Genomic DNA, 18133 nt, shown 5'->3' on the forward strand with positions numbered 1-18133 from the left:
GCGGTGGCCGTTGTCGATGCTACGTTCAGGATGCCGTATGCGGTTCGCTGAATACTCAGCCCGCCAGCCCTCCTTTCCTTTGTGGCGCCATTGCAGGACGCGGTAGTCGCCAAGCAGTACCTGAACGACTTCGAGACGTACAAAAAAACGGCCAGGTGATGTTTGGTGTGATGGCGCTTTTTTCATGATCTTCAGATCCCAGTGATGAGGGAAATGCTGATTATTAGATGGCGGTACGCGAAAATAGCTTCATAAGTACCGAAGCGAGAGCTCCGAATAGTCGCCAGCTACGTCAAAGGGGCTCTAGCTGCACCCCATGGGACCTTTTCGTCATTATGGCCCTGACCGAGGCGCTTGGGTTTAAAGACCCCTGTGGTAATGCTGGGCCGCCAAAATACACACCAAGATGTCAAGAAGGCCCCCGGTGTCCATCGTGTTCATGTCGTTCATGTTGTTGTTGGCTGGATGGCTGGCTGGATGATGCGGAGCGGATGCCTGTGCTGGCGCAGGTACTGGACCGAGGCGTTTGCCAACCCCAAAGCCGACGCGCCGGACGAGAAGGTGGAGCGCATTGTGGAGATGGGCTTTGACCGAGCAGCGGCCATCCAAGCACTACAGCGGGCAGGCGGTGACGAAAATGCGGCATTAGAACAGCTACTGGGTGGTGTGTAGGGTTGACGCCGAAGCCGCGGCGTCGAAATGGCCGCAGCTGTAGCGCGGTGTCGGCTAGTATGGCGCGGGGCCACTAACCGCCGGGAACGGTTCAGGACTAACCAAACGACCAACGAAGCCACGTGTGCGGTAGTCGGCCAATGTGGCCGCCGCGGCGCGTTGTAAGATGGAGGTGGGAAAAGCGGGCAGCTGGCGAAGAGCAGATGTGTGTGGGAGGCAGCGTGAAGCTTCCTAGGGCTTTCCACCGTTCCGAACCGCTTACCACTTACGGCTGGTGGGTGGCGTTGCGACTTGGATTGGCTTACTTGCGCCATGCCACGTAATGCTTCGATACGCCACGGCTGAGATGCTGCGGTCATTGGAGAAGAGGGGTGCTTTGGTGGTGAGGCGAAGGCGGAGATGGTGATTTGCTTAAAGATACACACATGGCAGCTGCAGCTGGGAGGTCAGCTGGACGACGGAACAGGGTACCGCGCCTAAAGTTGTTTGGAATATCCCAAACACCGTATTCTATTGACAAAGACGATATATGATGTGGGGGAATTTATGGGAAACCTGGCTAGTTAGTTTGTATGTGTTTGCGTATGTGTGTTGTCAGCTAGTGTGAGAGATTTCCAACGAGCCAGGACGCAGGACTTAACCCACAAGAGCGGCGAAGCAGGAAGGCCGCATGCTAGCATGACGGCGAGCAGCGGCAGCAGCAGCAAGCGGCACCCAGCATGCAGGCAGTTAGATTGCGAGACTTACAATGAAAGGGCGACGCCGCGGTTTGAGTGCGCAGGCTAGTAGGACGACCCGGACATCACGGGCCATCGACGTAGGTAGGCCCATATATTCCATAAATGATTGGCTCGCCGGTTGCCGTTTGATTTCGGTTCCCTGTGGGGCTGTTGCAGAATTTCGTAACGGTGTAGCGCCATGGTTGTCTTCATGGAGCCAGCTAGAGCGCCCTTTGGTAGGCTGTTAGGACTTGGAGAGACGATTCTCAGCGCATTTTGTACTGAGGGAGACATGGCATGTATGCGAGTACGGTACGGGGCAGGTGAACGCATCCCGCCGTTTAGCAACGGAGACTGACGAGTGATATGTCGAATGTGTGCGACTGATGATTGGTCCTCCTTAATCCTTGTGTGCTGTGAGCCTTGTCTGCAACAGGTATAGCGCCTGCAACGGATACCCCTTGGATGCAAGAGGGGTTCTAGGAGGGACGAAGGTCATTGGCGATGATGCTTTTCATGGCCAGGCCAGCATCCATCCGCGTCCTGCGCCAATGTCAGCACGGAGATGTGTGGGGCCGGGTGGCGGTGGTGCTGGACTGATACGTGCGCATGGCCCAAGGGTGGCAGTGTACTGACTGCCGAAGCATCGCAGTGGTATCTCACGTCTTGGAATTGCAGTGGCTTCCAGGGGCTTCGGACGTTGTTCATGGCATATCTTCTCTTTTGGCAGTAAACCTTCGGCCAAGGACTGCCCAAGGACCGGAACGCTGACTCGACTAAACAGGTAAAAGACGAGGAGCGTGTAACGCGGTAGGTGGGGCCACGCGGTCTGGGGCTGTAGTGACTAAGAAGTCTGGTCAGCATGTGGATTCCGATGGCGCCGTATCGATTGAGTGGAGTCCCCGCCAGGCCGCCGTGTGGTGTTGTTGAAGCTGAGGTGTTGTAACAGTTTTAGGACGGTATCAAGAGGCGGAAAGGGTGAAGAGCACGTGGAATGGGAGGTGACAGGGGAATGAGACACACGGCTAATGTTGGTGGACGAGGCGCAAAGGGTGAGGAGTGAAAATTCAGGAATCTGGGTTCACGGGTTGGCTGGGTTCTAGGGTTGCGTGTGAGGTGGTTTTGAACCCCGTTTTGATGTCCAATTGTCGTTCATAACCTAATGGCTTTGGCTTGCAGTGCATGAGGGGGTAATGGTGAATGGGACAAGGGGTGCAAAACTGTTGCGTATCCATGTTTGCACCCATGGATATCTTCGAAAGCCAAGTCCATCGTAAGGGGCTGAATGGCTGGCTCTGCCACCGGGTCCTTTCCCGGCAGTGCTTGGGCCCTCGAACATTTAAGGCCACGACCCGCTGGTGCTGAGGCGAGCCGAATTTGCATCAAAACGTGGTGTCACCGCATGGCGATGCAAATTGAATTCGCGCGTGCGTTAAACTGCTGGGCAGAATCTATGCATCTGGCCTTTTTTCAATCGTACTAGCTTCAATGAAGGAACTCGAAAACTAATCAGTCCCGAATAGTTTTATATAGTGCCTTATGACAAAATGTGACGTCGGAAAGCAAGGAAAATTGAGGAAGATTCAATCGCAAGCCCTAGCGCAAAGATCTAATTCACTTCAGGTCACGCGACCGTGAAAGAGGAAAACACTGGTACTTACACTTTTTTTCGTGCGGCAGCCACAACGCGTATTACAGACCTGCCAGCAGAAGCACCCCATCCATGAAACCTGACTACCGATATCCCAGACACTAAACCGCAAGACCTCCTGGACATCCCCGGTCGCGGCACAAGCAAGGGCCAAGAAAGGGGTCCTCATTACAATAAGAACCCCAAGGAAAATTGAAAAAGCGCACGCTTGGGGTTACCAGTCTGCTGGGGCATGCTCCACACCTAGACATGGTGTACTGTCCTAACCATCATCACCTTGAGAGGTCACCATACGACCAGGGCTCCGTTACCCATGTCAGCTCCATGCCCTCGCCAATCCGCACACAGCACAGCCAATTGAAAGCATTAGACTGCTGTCCCTGCCCCTGGACAAAGTGGGCATACTGGAAAGCTCAAGAGTAACAGCTATCACAGCATGCAGCATTGTAAAAAGGCCGTCGGGCGACAGTGCGCCGTAACCTCTATCGGGGCTGTGACATAGACACAGGCTGGATTCTCCCCGCAAACCAAAGCTCCGTCCCGCAGCAATGCGTCACAACCGGAGGAACGATAACCCCAAAGCAAGCAGGCAGGACCGCTAGTGCTGGCCCTTCGCAACAACGCCGAACAGCTTTGCACGCACGGTTGGCAGGTTGGCCTGGTACGCGATCTTCAAGCGGTCATCCAGCGTATTGCTGCACTTAATGCGTCCATCCGCTGAAGTCAGAACGACGCCACCACAGCTACGTGTTGGGATAGGTGCGGACATTTAAGGCAATATCAAACCGGTTTCAACGGAGGGTAATGGAGGAAGCAATCGCGCACACTCCCTACAACACGAGACGAACATGACCTTTCTATAACCTGCTTTAACGCCGTGCAAAACCTACCCGTTGCAAGAAATGATTGAGACAAGGATTCAAATCGATAGCAGGCTTTTACCAATTTTCCCATGCTGATAGGTGTTCACCCTCCATCGCCCCACTTACCATGACTCGACGTCATCGTCATCCGCGGGCGGCGGCGGGAGAAAGTTCGTCTGGTCCAGAGTAAGAGCGGGGGCCTCCGCACCGAACATGGCGGTGTACGCCTTCCGGGCGGGTTCAAGGACCTCCTTCACAAGCAGCAGGTCCACTTGCCGGCAGGACACAGTGACAGCCTTTTCGTTCAGCTTCTTCATCGCCTATAGGGGAGCACCACGAGCTCCAAGGTGAGGGATGGTTGCATGCCTGGTTGTGGGTTTGGGTTTCAAGGTTCCTAATGCACGCCCACCTGCACGAGGAGGTCCTGCAGGAGCTTCCTGTAAGAGGTGGTGTTCTTACATACGTCACGGAGGCTCAGTTTCGCCTCCGCAATAATCTCCTGCACAGAGGCCTCCTTCGCAGCTAGAACCTTAAGCCGCATCTCGTTGAGCTGCTTGGAGTATTCACTGCAAAATCACATCACGCCAGGTGGACTTCATTTACATAGATAAGAGGATTCAGTGGATATACATGCCAGGCAAGCCTTCACGCTCACATCTTCTTCTTCACCTCGACTTGTCCCTCCTTGCGCTCATACTCCTTCCTAATCTTCGCTTTCTCCTGCTCCAGCAATTGCAGCTTCTCCAGGTTGAACTCCTGCATACAGCAAGCATATGTCCCACAATTTGTTGGCAATTGGTTGACTTGAGTAGTAGCTACTGATCGTCCCCTAAACTCCTCAGCCTAAAAGCGTGTTCCGCTAAAGTATTGAAGATCAATACGCTTGCCTCCTCCGCAGAGAGCTTAATCTCCATGGATTTCTCGTCCGCCTCCTGCTTGATGAACCGCACCATCTGCTCGATTTGGCGCTCGACCTGTGACGCCACGAGGCTTGCATCAGAGCTAGATTCAAGTGCTTTGCACTAAGTATGCAACATCAATTCACCTCCGCCTCGTTCATTTTTGCTGAACCTTTGGTGACGATGGGCTATATTGAGAAAGGGCAGGCTGTGGCCAACAACTAGGCTGGGAGTTTCGCAACGACTATGTCGAAGCGATGTCGCGCAGCAAACTTTTGCATAGATTGTTTGGACACTTACACCTCTCGTCCAGGAAGTCGTACGACAATGCCTGCTTTCCCCCCTAGCCTTCCCTGCCAAGCACAATGCCGCTATCCCATCGTCTTCCACGCACCAAAGTGATCGTCTACTAGCGACTCCAGCAAATATACTTAATTAGAAGGCCGCGCAGCGTTTGCATATATATCTACCACCCGTAGACTACACCAGGCCAACGTCCATGCCTCCAAAATGTTAGCCAACAAGGCACTGGCACATCACCAGAATCACCGTAGCCGCCCGTGCCTGTTGCATGGATCTACCGGCCCGACCGCATCTGGAGTGCAAATCGGTCAAAAGAAACGGTCGTGCTGCCGTGTCGTGGTGCAAAACACGGGCTTTCCCTGTTGTTGATGTTGTTATAGGGTGGTACAGCTTCACCAGTGGCCTCCTTCACGAAGCAATTCCCTGCTCTCCCCTGCTAGAGGGGCACCCTAAGCCATTCACCCCATCCGACTTCAGAGTGTACTCTTTGAGTTTGGCAAATCACCACGAGCATCCAACCAAATCTAGCGGATCATCGACGCCTCAAATTCAGTTCCTGGTCAGCTCGCGAGTTGATTTTATCACATCCTACACCATCCACAAGATGGGAATCAACCTCCCATTTCACCACCTCTCAAATACACGAGAGGTCGGCAGGCGGATTTGAACCCGGGTCGACCGGGAGCAGAAGGCCGGCCTTAACCTCTGTCAGCCGCATGATGTTATCGCTCTCCGCAATCGCTACAACAACGTCCTACAGCAACATTTCGCACCGCAAATCGTACCCCAAACTTCACAGCTTCAATTTCCGCCAAGTTAAGCGCCACTGTTTGGTGGCCGGCCAGAACGCCACTCCATGGATTTCACCCCGCTGAGCCCCCTAACTGTTGAACCCAGGGGGATCCCGCTTAAACTAGCCTGCATCTTCAACCACCGTGCCAAACGGCATCAAAAGTAAATCGCATGGCAGAAGGGCAGGTAAATGGGTGTATTGAGGAGTTTGGGGTTTTGCGTTTGCATTTCCTTGCGCTTACCAGGCGCACTGGAGTGGCCGCCCGATATCCACGAGCTAACCGAGGCAGACCTCATCTCAGGCTCACAATTACAGTGTGGGCATGTGCATACGCATATGCCTATTTGCGGCACTAGTGACCCACATCAAAGGATCGGTCGTAATGAGAAGCTCGAGCTCTGCCCGGAAAGCCCATGCCCCCGATGCTCGAGCTCTGCCCGGAAATCCCATGCTCACTAGCTGCGTGTGTCAGTCCCATCGTCGGTTTCTTAGTACGGCAATCTGCTCTTGGTCTCTTGCGACACTTACGAGATCTTGAAAGGCTGTGTTGATAATTTGTGTTGATACCGCACATATCGCTCTGTGTTGCGTTGGGCTATGAGGTCTATTCATACATCGTCTGTCCTTCGGGATACTCTGTCGCAGAGCATTCGTTCGTCCAGCTCGTCCCATGCGGAGCTGAAGTTTAAAGCTTTTTTTTGCACAGGGGTACTCGAAACTCCCTACATGGAGGGTGCACTCGGAAATCGACAACAGCACCGAAGGTATTGCAGCGCCCCGATCATATCCCGCGCCACGCCAATGTTTACAAACCTCAGATTGAGTCTCACAACCCGCGGCCTCGAGACTGTACAGATTTCGATGACGTCGATAGAGGATACTTGGCATAAGTCTCAAATTCACTCGAGCAGTAAATGTGTCTCACCGTGGCACACACTGTTTTGGGTCATGTAAGCAATGGCAGGTTTGATCTTCGATCTGTCGGTCAGGAGGGGGCCCTAACCGAGCAACCGAACCAACAGGAGGGGGAGCTCCTTGCTTTTGCGGGTACTTGGTTCGTGCAGACGCTCGGGTTTCCTTGGCAGTGAGCAGTCAGCGACATCTGCGTAGCCTATCTGTCCTGACCCACATGAGACAGTGGCATCATTATCGAAAAATGCCATGCAAGTTGCGAATAGTTTTGTTCCCTCTGGATCATGTGACAACGATGCAATCAATCACAGCCGCGCATTCGATGACGGCCGTGCGTTTGGACTTTTAAACCTACTCGCTGATCTGGGTAAAGGGAGGGAGGCGCGGCTGGGAAGGCGCAGGGGCCCGGAGGTCTCGAGCCATGAAACTCAATCACGATCGCGTCACCAGACGCATGTGTTGCTGTCGACACGTCTGCCCACGCCTGCCGCGGAGCTTATGGGCGAATTCTATCCTGGGCTGGCCAGGGTTCGAGTTAGCATATGTCAGCCCGGTGTTGATATGTCTGCTGCTAAGAGGGACTGACTGCTTATCTGGAAGCCCCGGGCAGAAGCCTGACCGTCGGATCCGAAGCTGTGGTCGACGCAAAGACGTTCTGTACTTCCCCAGCGGTTGCGCCGCCCGTTTTGGTTGCCTGTTCAGTCGCACACTCAAGGAAATGAGCACAAGAGTTCCCTATTTGAGTTGGCGGGCTTCAAAAGAGGTGTTAGGTATCGGCCTCGCGTTCGCTCTGTGCGCCTTTTGAAGGTGAACCCCTGTGGTATGATCTGAAACAATGAATCGCAACACCATCGGTTCTGCACAGTATCATTAGCGAAGCTTCTGCAGTTACAGTTAAGCCGGTTGCCGTTGTGCACAAACACAAATCGCTTAACTGTCGAAGCATAGAGCCATCTACAGTTCAGACTATCTGGAGACGTTTAGAATTGTCCATCAGGCACCACACGCACTGCGCATGTACCTTCTTTCCGGATGACCAAGCACGCAGCAAGCCCAGGTCTATCATTGGCTGTACGCTTCCCAGATGCAATAATTTACTTCATACATTCAGACTGCAAACAGTTATAAGACTTGCAATCACTCATCGGTCGCTTTCCTGGGCGTTCCATAAGGTCGGCCTAAGCAGCGCCGTACACGCTTCGACAGTTTTGGGTCATGAGTTTCACTGTTAAAACATGGAAGACACAGTAGCCTGTCCAGTACATAAACTCATGTCGCTGACGGGCTGACTGCTTTTTCCCGTACTCTGCCCGTATTACTCTCTTTTGCCGAGAAGCGGCAAGATAACTTCACCTGCTTTATCTCAAATTTAGGCTCGTTGAGTTACTTGGGTTTTCGTGATCACGTCTTTCTGGGTAAACCTGTGCAAATTTCTCTTGTGGTTACTAGAAATGGCTACAGAAACTGCAGCCCCCTTGAGCCAAACTAGCCAGATTGTGTTGGCAGTGGCAGGTTAGTTAAGCAATGTTCACGCGGCCTGAGTATTTTTGATACGGAGGTCGGATCGGCGCGTGATCTGCAGGCACGAGCGTGGTGCTGTTTTTCGGCTACCTGGTCTACGGGCTTGTCAGCTGCCTTCGTAATGCGGCGCGCCTTTTGACCGCCTCAAGCAACGGCAAAGGCCGGTGCGTCCGGCGTTAGTCACACTTGCACCGTGGGTAAGCGCTCCGCGGTGCGTAAATTTCCACTGCCGGTTTGCAGGAGCAAGTCAACAAAGCAGCAGCAAGCCAAGGCAAAGGGATCGGACACGGACGAGTAAGTTCTTCGATCTATTTCGTTGCGCCAGCGTGTAGTACGTTGAAGGCGCCGCTCTCCCTCACCTGCACGCACCTGCACAGCCGCCTTCCTGCCCGCAACAACCGCTAACAAAGCAACAGCATTATTTCCAGGATCATCGCACCTCAGAAGCATGTGGTCCTGTTTAGCGCTCTCCCTCCCAGCATCCTCCCAGCGCCTCCCCGCCTATCCCAAATACACCTATTTCCTACACCATATGCCTAAGGTCCCACTGCACCTTACATCTTACAAATAAGCTTCACATCATACGTACAGAACCCCGATGCCGCTGTCGGGACAGGTATCCGCTCGTTTTGATGCCCACCGAGCAACTAGACACGTCCGCTGCTCACCGCATGCCCGTTACCTGCCGCCGCGGCCTCTGCGCCGTGCACTGTGCGCACATCACTTCTTCCGCATCTTCACCTTTTCCCAATCTCACATCTCCTCATTTGGCTCAGCAAAAAGGAAGCACATCTTGTAAGTTAGCCACACCTCAGAAGGTCAGAATGACCTTTTTTTCTTTTCTTAGCTGTAAGCTATAAGCTATAAAAAGCGATAAGCTATAAAATTTTCCTTTTCTTAGCTATAAGCTATAAAAATCCCACAAAGAAAAACCTCGGCAAGGATCCGGCGTCCTCCGCATGCAGGCCCCCGGCGGCTGCCCCCTCCAAGGAACGTGGGCCCGACCTGAAGACTCTCATCAAGGCGGAAAAGAATGCCTCCAAGAAGAAGGGGTGAGTGAGCGATCCCCTGGGTTAAGGGTTAGGGGGTAGGGAGCTTTGCGGGAAGCTTTGGGTGTTGGGAAGGCGGTCCTCCCTGGGAAGCCCCGGTGGGAAGGGGGGAGGGGGGAGGGGAGGGAATCCCCGGATGTGCGAGAAAGTGGGAAGTGAACTGCCGGAAGGCGTTTAAAGTTCGAAACTGCCTTATGAGTCCTAAGTGGTGATGTCATCGACCCGTGGAAGGGGAGGCGAGGGGAGGTGAGGGTTTTAGGGGAGGGGAGGGGAGGGTTTTAGGGGAGGAGAGGGGAGGGGCTAAACGAGTCAGCAGCAGCCAGCAGCTATGCACCAAACCTTGGCGCAGTCAGAGCCAGAGTGTGTACATGGAAATGTGTACATGTATTCGTATGTACACATTTTGATTCTTACATACATCATCCTAACCTGCCCATGCATAGTACCGCTGCTGCTGCTGGTTCACTGAAGTACTGGTGGGGTGACTTCCCTTGCTTCGCACGACCCATGTGGCGGCATCTCTGGTGGGGTGCCAGATACTCAGATAGGCAGACAGACAGACAGACAGACAGACAGACAGACAGACATGATCAAAGGACTTCAGGAAACAGAGTCGATTAGCACCCGATGGCGACACCCACCTGGGTGGTTCGCGGTGCCGTACAGCCGTACGGTGATGCTAGGCCCCCGCGACAGCTCCCCTTGCCCTCCCTCCTCCTTTCTTACTCTTACGCTTACCAATCTAAAATGTCTCTGGTAGTTGGTGTTCAGACCCAGATTGCCAACCCTTTAACGTTATCATGCTCATTGTTTCCTCTTCCCTTCCCTTCCTTCCCGTACTGCCGTACATTCCAACCCAGTACGACGAAGGAGGACCTGATGGCCACACACGAGCTGTGGGTCAACACACTCAAGGTGAGAGGAGGGGCAAGAACACACACAGCATGGTTGACACCAGCGTGTTTCTCCACTGGCGGCGGTCCACCACCTGCCACCTGCAACCCGCCGCCGCCCCACCCCGCCGACAGTTCATTTCTGATTTCCGTGCCTGCGGGTGGGCGTTTGCCTGGTCTCTTCCAGGATTGCCTGGATTGCGTGTCCTTTAAAAATCCAAGATTGCTACCCGTCCACCCCCCTTTTTTCGTGCTGTGGACGGGTCAGTAGTTCTTGTATTAAACTTTCTCATCTTGTGGTTCACGCAGATTAATAAGAGGTGTAATACACACACACATGGTGCCAACTTACCCCCTTTCCCCTCTTCCCCCCTTATACCCTCTTCCCCTCTTCCCCCCTTATCCCCCCTTCCCCTCTTCCCCCTTTCCCCTCTTCCCCTCTTTCCCTCTTCCCCCCTGCCCTATCTATCGCATGTAGGACCACGCCGATACGGTTCACGGTCTGGCCTGGTCACGGGACGGGCAGTTGCTGGCTACCGCGTGCGAGGACATGACACTGCGAATATTCGACATGTCGGATGTGTCGAGCAAGAACCCCAAGGTGAGTGGATCTGGGGTTTGTATGTCGGTATGTGTGTCTTGGTAAGTAGGCGCGGGTATGGGTATTGCATTGGTAGAAAACATAACCTTCGTCTCTCTCTAATATCTATATGCGTTATGTGTGTTTAGGTGACCTTATTTGTGTACGGTGTACGTAATGTGTATGTCTGTACTAATGTGGTATTTCTTGTACGTGTAGTTTGGTTGGGCGGTACATTCCTGCCGCGACTACGGCTATTGCCTGAATCGGTTCATGCTTAGGTGGGCGGGCAGGTCCCCCACACCACCAGGAAGTCATCGGCATGCATGTAACGCCAACCTAAACCCCACCCAAACCCCACCCAAACCCCACCTAAACCCGAGACATGAACTTCTGGCCTCCTCCCTCTCCCCCCGCCTCTCTCCCCAACAACTGATCCCTTGCGTCTTCTAAATAGTCCCCCACCCCCTCCCCCCTCCCCCCCTTAACCTTTAGTTTAAGCGGGTGCGCACCGCCCGGATCCCCCTGGGTGTTGGTTTCGGAGACTCCCCCGATGCGGTGGCCGCCACACTGAGGGGCACTCCGGACGCCCTGGTGGCGCTCTACCAGCCCATGGTGAAGCAGCCCGGGGAGGCGCCCACCTACGACGCCAAGTGGACGGTGAGCAGTGATAAGGGGGGCCGACTGTGAAGGATGGAACGACAGGGCGCGGCGAGGGAGGGAAGCATTTCCCTTTGTGTGGGGGTATGTGGGGGTAAGGCTGGAGACGGGGGGGCGGAAAGAGGTGGTGGGGGGCCCTCGGTGGGGTCGCCGGGAAGGGCAGTTTGCAGCAGTCCGTCCTTACAGGGGGCAGCCCTTGGCCCCCCCTTTGGCACACCGGTGTCACAGTCCCAACAGAAAACAATACTCCCATTTCTTGACACTCCCATTTCTTGACACTCCCATTTCTTGACACTCCCATTTCTTGACACTCCCATTTCTTGACACTCCCATTTCTTGACACTCCCATTTCTTGACACTTCCATTTCTTGACACTTCCATTTCTTGACACTTCCATTTCTTGACACTTTCTCTTGAAATAATTCCTTTCCTCGCAACATGAAATTGGTGCGAGCGATGCACTGCGGTTGGTTTGTATATTTTATGGCATGTGTTGCATGGCTGTTGTACTCTTTCTCCCCGCTGCCGTCTCTCTTGAAAGGAGGTGGGGCCGGGGGCCGTTTCGCATCTTGATATTACCACCGGCCCTTTCTGATCTCATCCCCTTGGCCCCCACCCCTCGCCGTGTCGTCATTTCCCCTCTCCATGCCCCCCCCCCCCAGGTCGGTAATGTGCACGGCAAGGATACGGCGCTTGCAGGTGGTATGGCGTCCGTACCCTCTGACGTGGCCGTGGGCCGGAGGGGTTACATCGTGTCGCTGTCGGCGAAGAAGGAAGGCAAGGTGTACGACATGCAGGTACGGCATTCGATGCGGTGTTTTGGTGCCATGTCGTCCCAAGGATGATGATGATGATGATGATGATGACGACCGTCACTGCCTTTTATTCGGCGGGTGCCACTCAAGCCGCCCGCCCACCCGCCATGAATGACCCCCTCGTGGCTTCTTGCATGTGGCTACCCCACCTCCCAGTGGTTCATCTTATACGCCACCCCCACCCCACCCCCCGAAACCCCACATCTCCAGGGTCGCGAGTTGGCGGTGTTTGAGCCCAACGCCCTGGCCAACCACGACTTGGCGGTGTCCCCGGATGGCCGCTTCATCTCCGCCGCCACCTTCTCCTCGGACGTTAAGATTTGGGAAATGAAGTACACCAGGGAGGGCGAGTTCCGAGGTATGCGTGGATGGCTTGGTTTTGGAGCGGGAGGGTGTGTGGAGGCTTTTTTAAGGGGGTTTGTGTGCGTGTGTGTGCGTGTTTGTGCGTGTTTGTGTGTGTTTGTGCGTGTTTGTGTGTGTTTGTGTGTGTTTGTGTGTGTTTGTGTGTGTTTGTGCGTGTTTGTGTGTGAGTGTGTGTGAGTGTGTGTGTGTGCGTGTGTGTGCGTGTGTGTGCGTGTGTGTGAGTGTGTGAGTGTGTGTGTGCGTGTGTGTGTGAGTGTGTGTGCGTGTGTGTGCGTGTGTGTGCGTGTGTGTGCGTGTGTGTGCGTGTGTGTGCGTGTGCGTGTGTGTGAGTGTGTGTGTGAGTGTGTGTGTGTGTGTGTGTGTGTGTGTGTGTGTGTGAGTGTGTGAGTGTGTGAGTGTGTGAGTGTGTGTGAGTGTGTGTGTGAATAAACCGTGGCGTACTTGATCGCTGCGGGCTTCGGGTTCCTGCGGTTGTCTTTCGCCTTTGACCCCTTTTCCTTATTTTTTAAAAATGGTCGGGGGAGGAAAACGAAGCAGTTTTTGGTTTACAGCATCTTTCTTTTCGTAATCCCGTCGGATTGGTGGTAGTGGGTGGGTTGGATGGAAGGTTTAGGCCACCCTGGAGGCCTCCATATGGATCTGGTACTGTTGCGTTTCTTACCCTCCACATATCACAGTGACATGTCGTACAGCTTACCGCGTGTTGTTCTCCCGGACGTGGGCACCTGTCTTTGTTGACATGCGCACGACAAAAATCCTCCCCCTCTCCTCCCCCTCTCCTCCCCCTCTCCTCTCCTTTATTTCTGTTATGTCCCCTTTCGTTATGCCTCCTTCACTTCTGGCGCATGAGTCTTTTCCCTTGGCATCACCTTCATTCGCTCGTGGTTCGTCTTCCGCTCCCCGCCCCCTCCGCTCCCCTCTCCATCCCCGCTCCCTCCCTCCCCTCCCCCTCCCGTACAGGTCTAATCAAGGCCATGGGCCTCACCGGACACCGCAGTCAGGTGGCGTGTGTGGCGCTGTCCTCGGACAACTGCCGGGCGGCCACCGCCAGTAAGGACGGAATGCTCAAGGTGCGGCCACCGCGTAGTGCAGTGCGTGAGAGGACTAATAAAAGAAGCAGGAGGAAGGGGGAGGAGGAAAGGGGCCTCCTGCCCCGGCAGGGTGTGTGGGTCAAACTCGCTTGCGTGTTGTGTGTGAGTGTGTGTGTGTGTGCCTGTGTGTGTGTGTGTGTGCCTGTGTGTGCCTGTGTGTGTGTGCCTGTGTGTGTGTGTGCCTGTGTGTGTGTGTGTGTGCCTGTGTGTGTGTGTGCCTGTGTGTGTGGGGGGGAGAGTGGCACCAGATCGAACCTGCAGGCAGGGAGGGCCTTTTGGAAGCGTGCATCCCATCTGTATGAGGCTCGTACAGTTTGAATGTTGCAATCATCGTGCTTCAGTTCCCTAACCCTGCGCCGCCACTGCAAGGGGGCCCTTCTGGCTCCTCACCACCTGTCACCGCTTGTCTGCCACTGTGCGACACCCGTTGTTGGGGTGGCTCGGCGTTGTGTCCGGTAATTGTTATGTTGTGTTGCCCAGCAACCCGCAACTGCTGTTCCCCCTGCTGCAACCGCCCGGTAAGTCGCACTGTGTCTCAACCGCCTCAACCGCCCCACGTCCGCCGTATCGCCAGGTCTGGAACATTGACGTGCGTTACGAGCTGAGTGAAGACCCCAAGGTGGTGCTGTCGGTGAGTTGGCTGGCTCCCCACTTGCTGGGCTGGGGGTCGTGCTGTGTACTAACAGCGGCTGGCATGGCTTCTTCGTCATTTGCTTTTGATGTGCTAGTTGCATGTTCGGGTTATCACCTCCTCGCTTTGGGGTTTTTTCCTTCTGGTCGGGGTTCAATAGGATCCTCCGTACCCAAAAGGCGTTTCCCCTCTCCAACGGCCGTGTCTGTGCCCCTGATGTCTGAAGGTACCCATGCCACTGGCCGAAGGTCGGGTATATCAGCACCTTGCATTCGGACCCCCCGGTTCAGATCTGCTGGCGGCGTCGTACGAGGTACGGCAAACTCGTATGGGCGTACGGCTCCGTACTCCGTTCAGGGTTGGGATTCTCCAAGCCGCCCTGGTTCCAACCGTGCCCTCCATCCCCGCAACAATTTGCGCCATCGGCCAGCCTGCGAACCGTAATCGTATAAAGAGGGGAACGGAACATGCCGTACGTGATTGTTCACGTGCGCTGCGTACCCCAAGGTTCCTGGCAGTGGTAGTCGCGTTCACACCTAGCTACCGCAAAGTCACAACTCTCCTCCAGTACTGTTGATTGCGGGTTGTTTCTCTTCCTAATCCCCCGGCATCTCCCGATCCTCGCCCGGGATGTTCTTCCTGGATGCTCTTCGCCCCCACAGGGCACGGTCCACCTCATTAACCTGAAGAATGGGGAGCTGCTGGAGCGCATCCTCGCGCACGAGGCCCACATCACCGCCATCCGCTGGTGCCCTCTGCCACGCAAGATGGCGCCAGAGGCGGGCGGCGCGGTGGCGTTTGTGTTTGCGACCAGCAGTCGGGACAAGCGAGTGCGTGTGTGGCGGGCGCCTAAGTTTTGAGCGCGAAATAGCTCTTGCGGTCCATGTGTTTATTGACTATTGACTTGTGGTGTGTGCTGTTGGCCGCCCCAACCCTGAAGCCGCCGGTTCAAGTGAGCATTTTTGGAAAATGTGCCTGAAATGTGCCCCGCATTTTGTGGCTAAACAGAGACGGCAGGGGGGGCTGGGATGCAGCGGTGGCTGGGATTGCGTTTCACAGTGTGCGCACGCGCGACACTCTGCCTGGACAAGAATACAGAATCGATGAGGTGTGTGTGTTGGGGGGACGTTGGACGTTACAGTTCTGTGCTCTTAATCTAGGGCGGGGTTAAGTCCACAGAACCCCCGAAGAGGGAAAAGCCTTCCTGACCACAAAATCTCTTGCTGCAACAGGAGGCGGGTGGGGAGACCTCCCGGGACTGGAAGGTCGGTACGTGCTGGGTGCGTTACCACATGCAAGACCTGCGAAAAGGAAATGCATGGACTGTACATTTGGGATCGTCTTAGGCCCATGTGCATATGTGGACGGGTGGCGCGCGTCAAAGTACGACATGATGTGGCTCTGGGATGAGTCGGTGGAGGCGTGGAGAGAGAGGTGGTGGTCTGTGCGCAGTAGCGAAGATGTGCACATCTGTGTGCGCACAGGTGGTTTGAGGAACCAAGCCCGCGCGCGCAGGTCTTTTATTGGGGCTGCGAGGGCGTCACGCAGCTTTTCCATCTGTAACGGTTCCCCTGTCACATACACACGGAGGGGTATGTCCACTTGCTGTAGCGCCTTATAGCGTTATACAGAGCTAAATCGCAAAGCGATTAAGACATGACTTGATAAAGACTGATCTACGAACGGTCTACGAATATTTTGGAGTTTATAGTGTTTCCTAATGAAGGAATGAAGGAATGACACCCATTCGGGATTCCTACAGACAGGGTTTGAGCAACCGATGGAGATCTGAAGAGATATCGTACGATAAAGAAGTTGTTGCGGCCTCCTAAGCAACGAGTATTTATACTCGGGACGGAGCCTGGGTTGGATAATCAACAGATAACAGAGCGCTTAAATACACAAGTTTGTATTACTCTTTGCTCAGATAAGAGCCCAGACCTAGGCGGAGCGAATCCGTCCTGTAACCTGTCGGTTCGTACCGATATAACGCGCTAACGTCACATCAACGCGTCACATAATAATGAGATGTAAAGACCACAGCCTTAAGAATGCGAGACGGACGTTTTTCGGGGCTTCCGCCATCTCTCCAACCCCAGAAAACTTTCCCCCGTCGTGCCGCTCCGTAAAGATACATGGACGTCTGCACGCATATACATAATACAAACATGCACACGCGCGAGGTACTTCTGCACAACCTTAGACATAAAGATTGAGCACCACTACCCCGCCACCCTGGTCACCTGGTTACCTACAGCTCCGAGACCACCATGACAGATGGGTGGTATTGGAAAGGTGTTAAATCTCTTACACCACAGTTTATACCTTCATCTTCTCCGCACTCCAACAGTACCACCATGCAGCACCTGCAGCACCACCTGCACCACCCTGTGACTTGTACGCTGTCCTCCTCTGTAGTGGTCCCTCAAGTCCCTTTTCCGAGTGTGGCGACACAAACCGCTTTTCATCAAACTACAGCTTCACAATCACCGACATCGCGCGACCAACGGGCCTTACCAGCGGGGCCAACGGGCCTTACCTTGGAGCCCTTTATACCGCTATCACATCCGCTGCAGCCCCGTCGCAGCATTCCAACCCAATAAACATCACACCTCGCCAAGCTGGTCATCACGCGGATAACACAGTTAGCAAGCGGAACACCAGCCTGATTGCTTAACTAAAAGGGGATACCTAACGGCCGGACGGTTGTGTACCCACCCAACCATCAACTGACGGACAACCACCAACCCACCGTTTAACAACCGCAGGACAACAATGAGAGGTTCAACAAGCCAGGTGAGGAAGTCGCCTTCAGAGGCCCCTTCAGACTCCGTAACCGGTCACCCAATTCAGGGCTCCAGCGAAGAGCTCGGACACCGGTGTGGGTTCCTTACTGCCGCTGCTACTGCCCCCCGGAGCGCCGCTCACACCACCTCTGCTTCCGGCGGACGGTTCAGGGGGCCCCCAGCGCGGGGAGCCACCGACCCCGGAGGTGGCCTCGGGACCCCGTACGGCCTCCGCGACTTCCGGACATAACGGCTGCTGAGCTCTGATGCCGCCTCCAAGGTGATGGTGGTGATGATGGTGGTGGTGGTGCTCATGGGTAACGTTGTTAATACTATTGTAGTTTTGATGATGATGGTGATGATGATAATGATGATGATGAGCAGGAGGAGGAGGAGCAGGAGCAGGAGCAGGATGGCGGTGGTGGCTGTAATTGATGTCACGTGCAGCATCTGGGACCTGCACGTCTCCCGTCACCATCGCTTCCGACCGCCATTCACCGCCATCTTTAATCGCCATGGTGCCACCCATGCCAGCTGCAGAACCTGGGAATGCCGGCGGCGGCGGTGGCGCTGCTGCGGCGGCGGTTGTCGATGTGGCCACCACAGGTGCCAGCACCAGGGCGGGTGAGCCCCCAGGCAGCTGCCAGGTCTCCGGAGGCATTGCATTCCACTCCGAGCGCCACCCTGGCGGTTGGGTCAGTTACGGCGGTTGAGACGGTTTAATTAATCGGTTACATCAGGAGGCTTTGCAATCGCTTTACCAGTCCATTACCGAGCGCAAGGCTGTGGTTAGATGTGAGTTGGGCTCCGAAGGCGTCCCAGAGGGGTGGGACAGCGTACAGCGGCGGAAGCTGCCAAAAACGGTTGCTGGTTGTGAAGGGCCCTTTTCTCCTATCCCTTCACCACCGCCGCCGCCTCCAACACCCCCTTTT

General features: G+C 54.8%; 4 protein-coding genes across 4 annotated transcripts in view; 2 read left to right on the forward strand and 2 right to left on the reverse strand.

The window, feature by feature from the left end:
* VOLCADRAFT_62621 (uncharacterized protein) overlaps window positions 1–672 on the forward strand; it is a gene marked incomplete at both ends in the record, with an annotated part of 3240 nt that extends 2568 nt beyond the window's left edge. Inside the window, 2 exons of the mRNA XM_002952466.1 lie at window positions 97–155; window positions 510–672. Of these exons, the coding sequence (XP_002952512.1) occupies window positions 97–155; window positions 510–672 (222 nt within the window). The remainder of the gene's footprint in view (window positions 1–96; window positions 156–509) is intronic.
* Window positions 673–2901: 2229 nt separating this feature from the next.
* Window positions 2902–5061, reverse strand: atpve1 (vacuolar ATP synthase subunit E). The gene is made up of 6 exons (XM_002952539.1): window positions 4951–5061; window positions 4793–4879; window positions 4561–4661; window positions 4315–4471; window positions 4032–4225; window positions 2902–3785 (listed from the first exon to the last, which is right to left on the reverse strand). The coding sequence occupies exons 1-6, from the start codon at window positions 4963–4965 to the stop codon at window positions 3641–3643; spliced, it is 699 nt and encodes a 232-aa protein (XP_002952585.1). The 5' UTR covers window positions 4966–5061; the 3' UTR covers window positions 2902–3640.
* A 3155-nt stretch (window positions 5062–8216) lies between these two features.
* VOLCADRAFT_105565 (uncharacterized protein) lies at window positions 8217–16717 on the forward strand (the record flags this gene model as incomplete). The annotated part of the gene is made up of 15 exons (XM_002952467.1): window positions 8217–8324; window positions 8395–8497; window positions 8574–8627; window positions 9299–9385; window positions 10243–10297; window positions 10754–10876; window positions 11351–11515; window positions 12178–12312; window positions 12541–12688; window positions 13654–13763; window positions 14359–14415; window positions 14642–14728; window positions 15078–15245; window positions 15648–15680; window positions 16673–16717. Exons 1-15 carry the CDS (start codon window positions 8264–8266, stop codon window positions 16715–16717), a joined length of 1431 nt encoding a protein of 476 aa, XP_002952513.1. The 5' UTR covers window positions 8217–8263.
* A 622-nt stretch (window positions 16718–17339) lies between these two features.
* Window positions 17340–17651, reverse strand: VOLCADRAFT_93221 (uncharacterized protein; the record flags this gene model as incomplete). The annotated part of the gene is made up of 1 exon (XM_002952540.1): window positions 17340–17651. The coding sequence occupies one exon, from the start codon at window positions 17649–17651 to the stop codon at window positions 17340–17342; it is 312 nt and encodes a 103-aa protein (XP_002952586.1).
* Between the last annotated feature and the right edge of the window lie 482 nt (window positions 17652–18133).

This window comes from Volvox carteri (assembly GCF_000143455.1).
Source record: "Volvox carteri f. nagariensis unplaced genomic scaffold VOLCAscaffold_30, whole genome shotgun sequence".
Taxonomy (NCBI): domain Eukaryota; kingdom Viridiplantae; phylum Chlorophyta; class Chlorophyceae; order Chlamydomonadales; family Volvocaceae; genus Volvox; species Volvox carteri.

Excerpts from the sequence above, each read along its gene's own strand:
- atpve1 (XM_002952539.1), bottom strand. Across the intron at positions 4,662-4,792 it reads TTAAGCTCTCTGCGGAGGAG|GAGTTCAACCTGGAGAAGCT; the intron begins GCAAGCGTATTG and ends TGCTGTATGCAG. Across the intron at positions 3,786-4,031 it reads GACGATGACGTCGAGTCATG|CTGTGGTGGCGTCGTTCTGA; the intron begins GTAAGTGGGGCG and ends CCCAACACGTAG.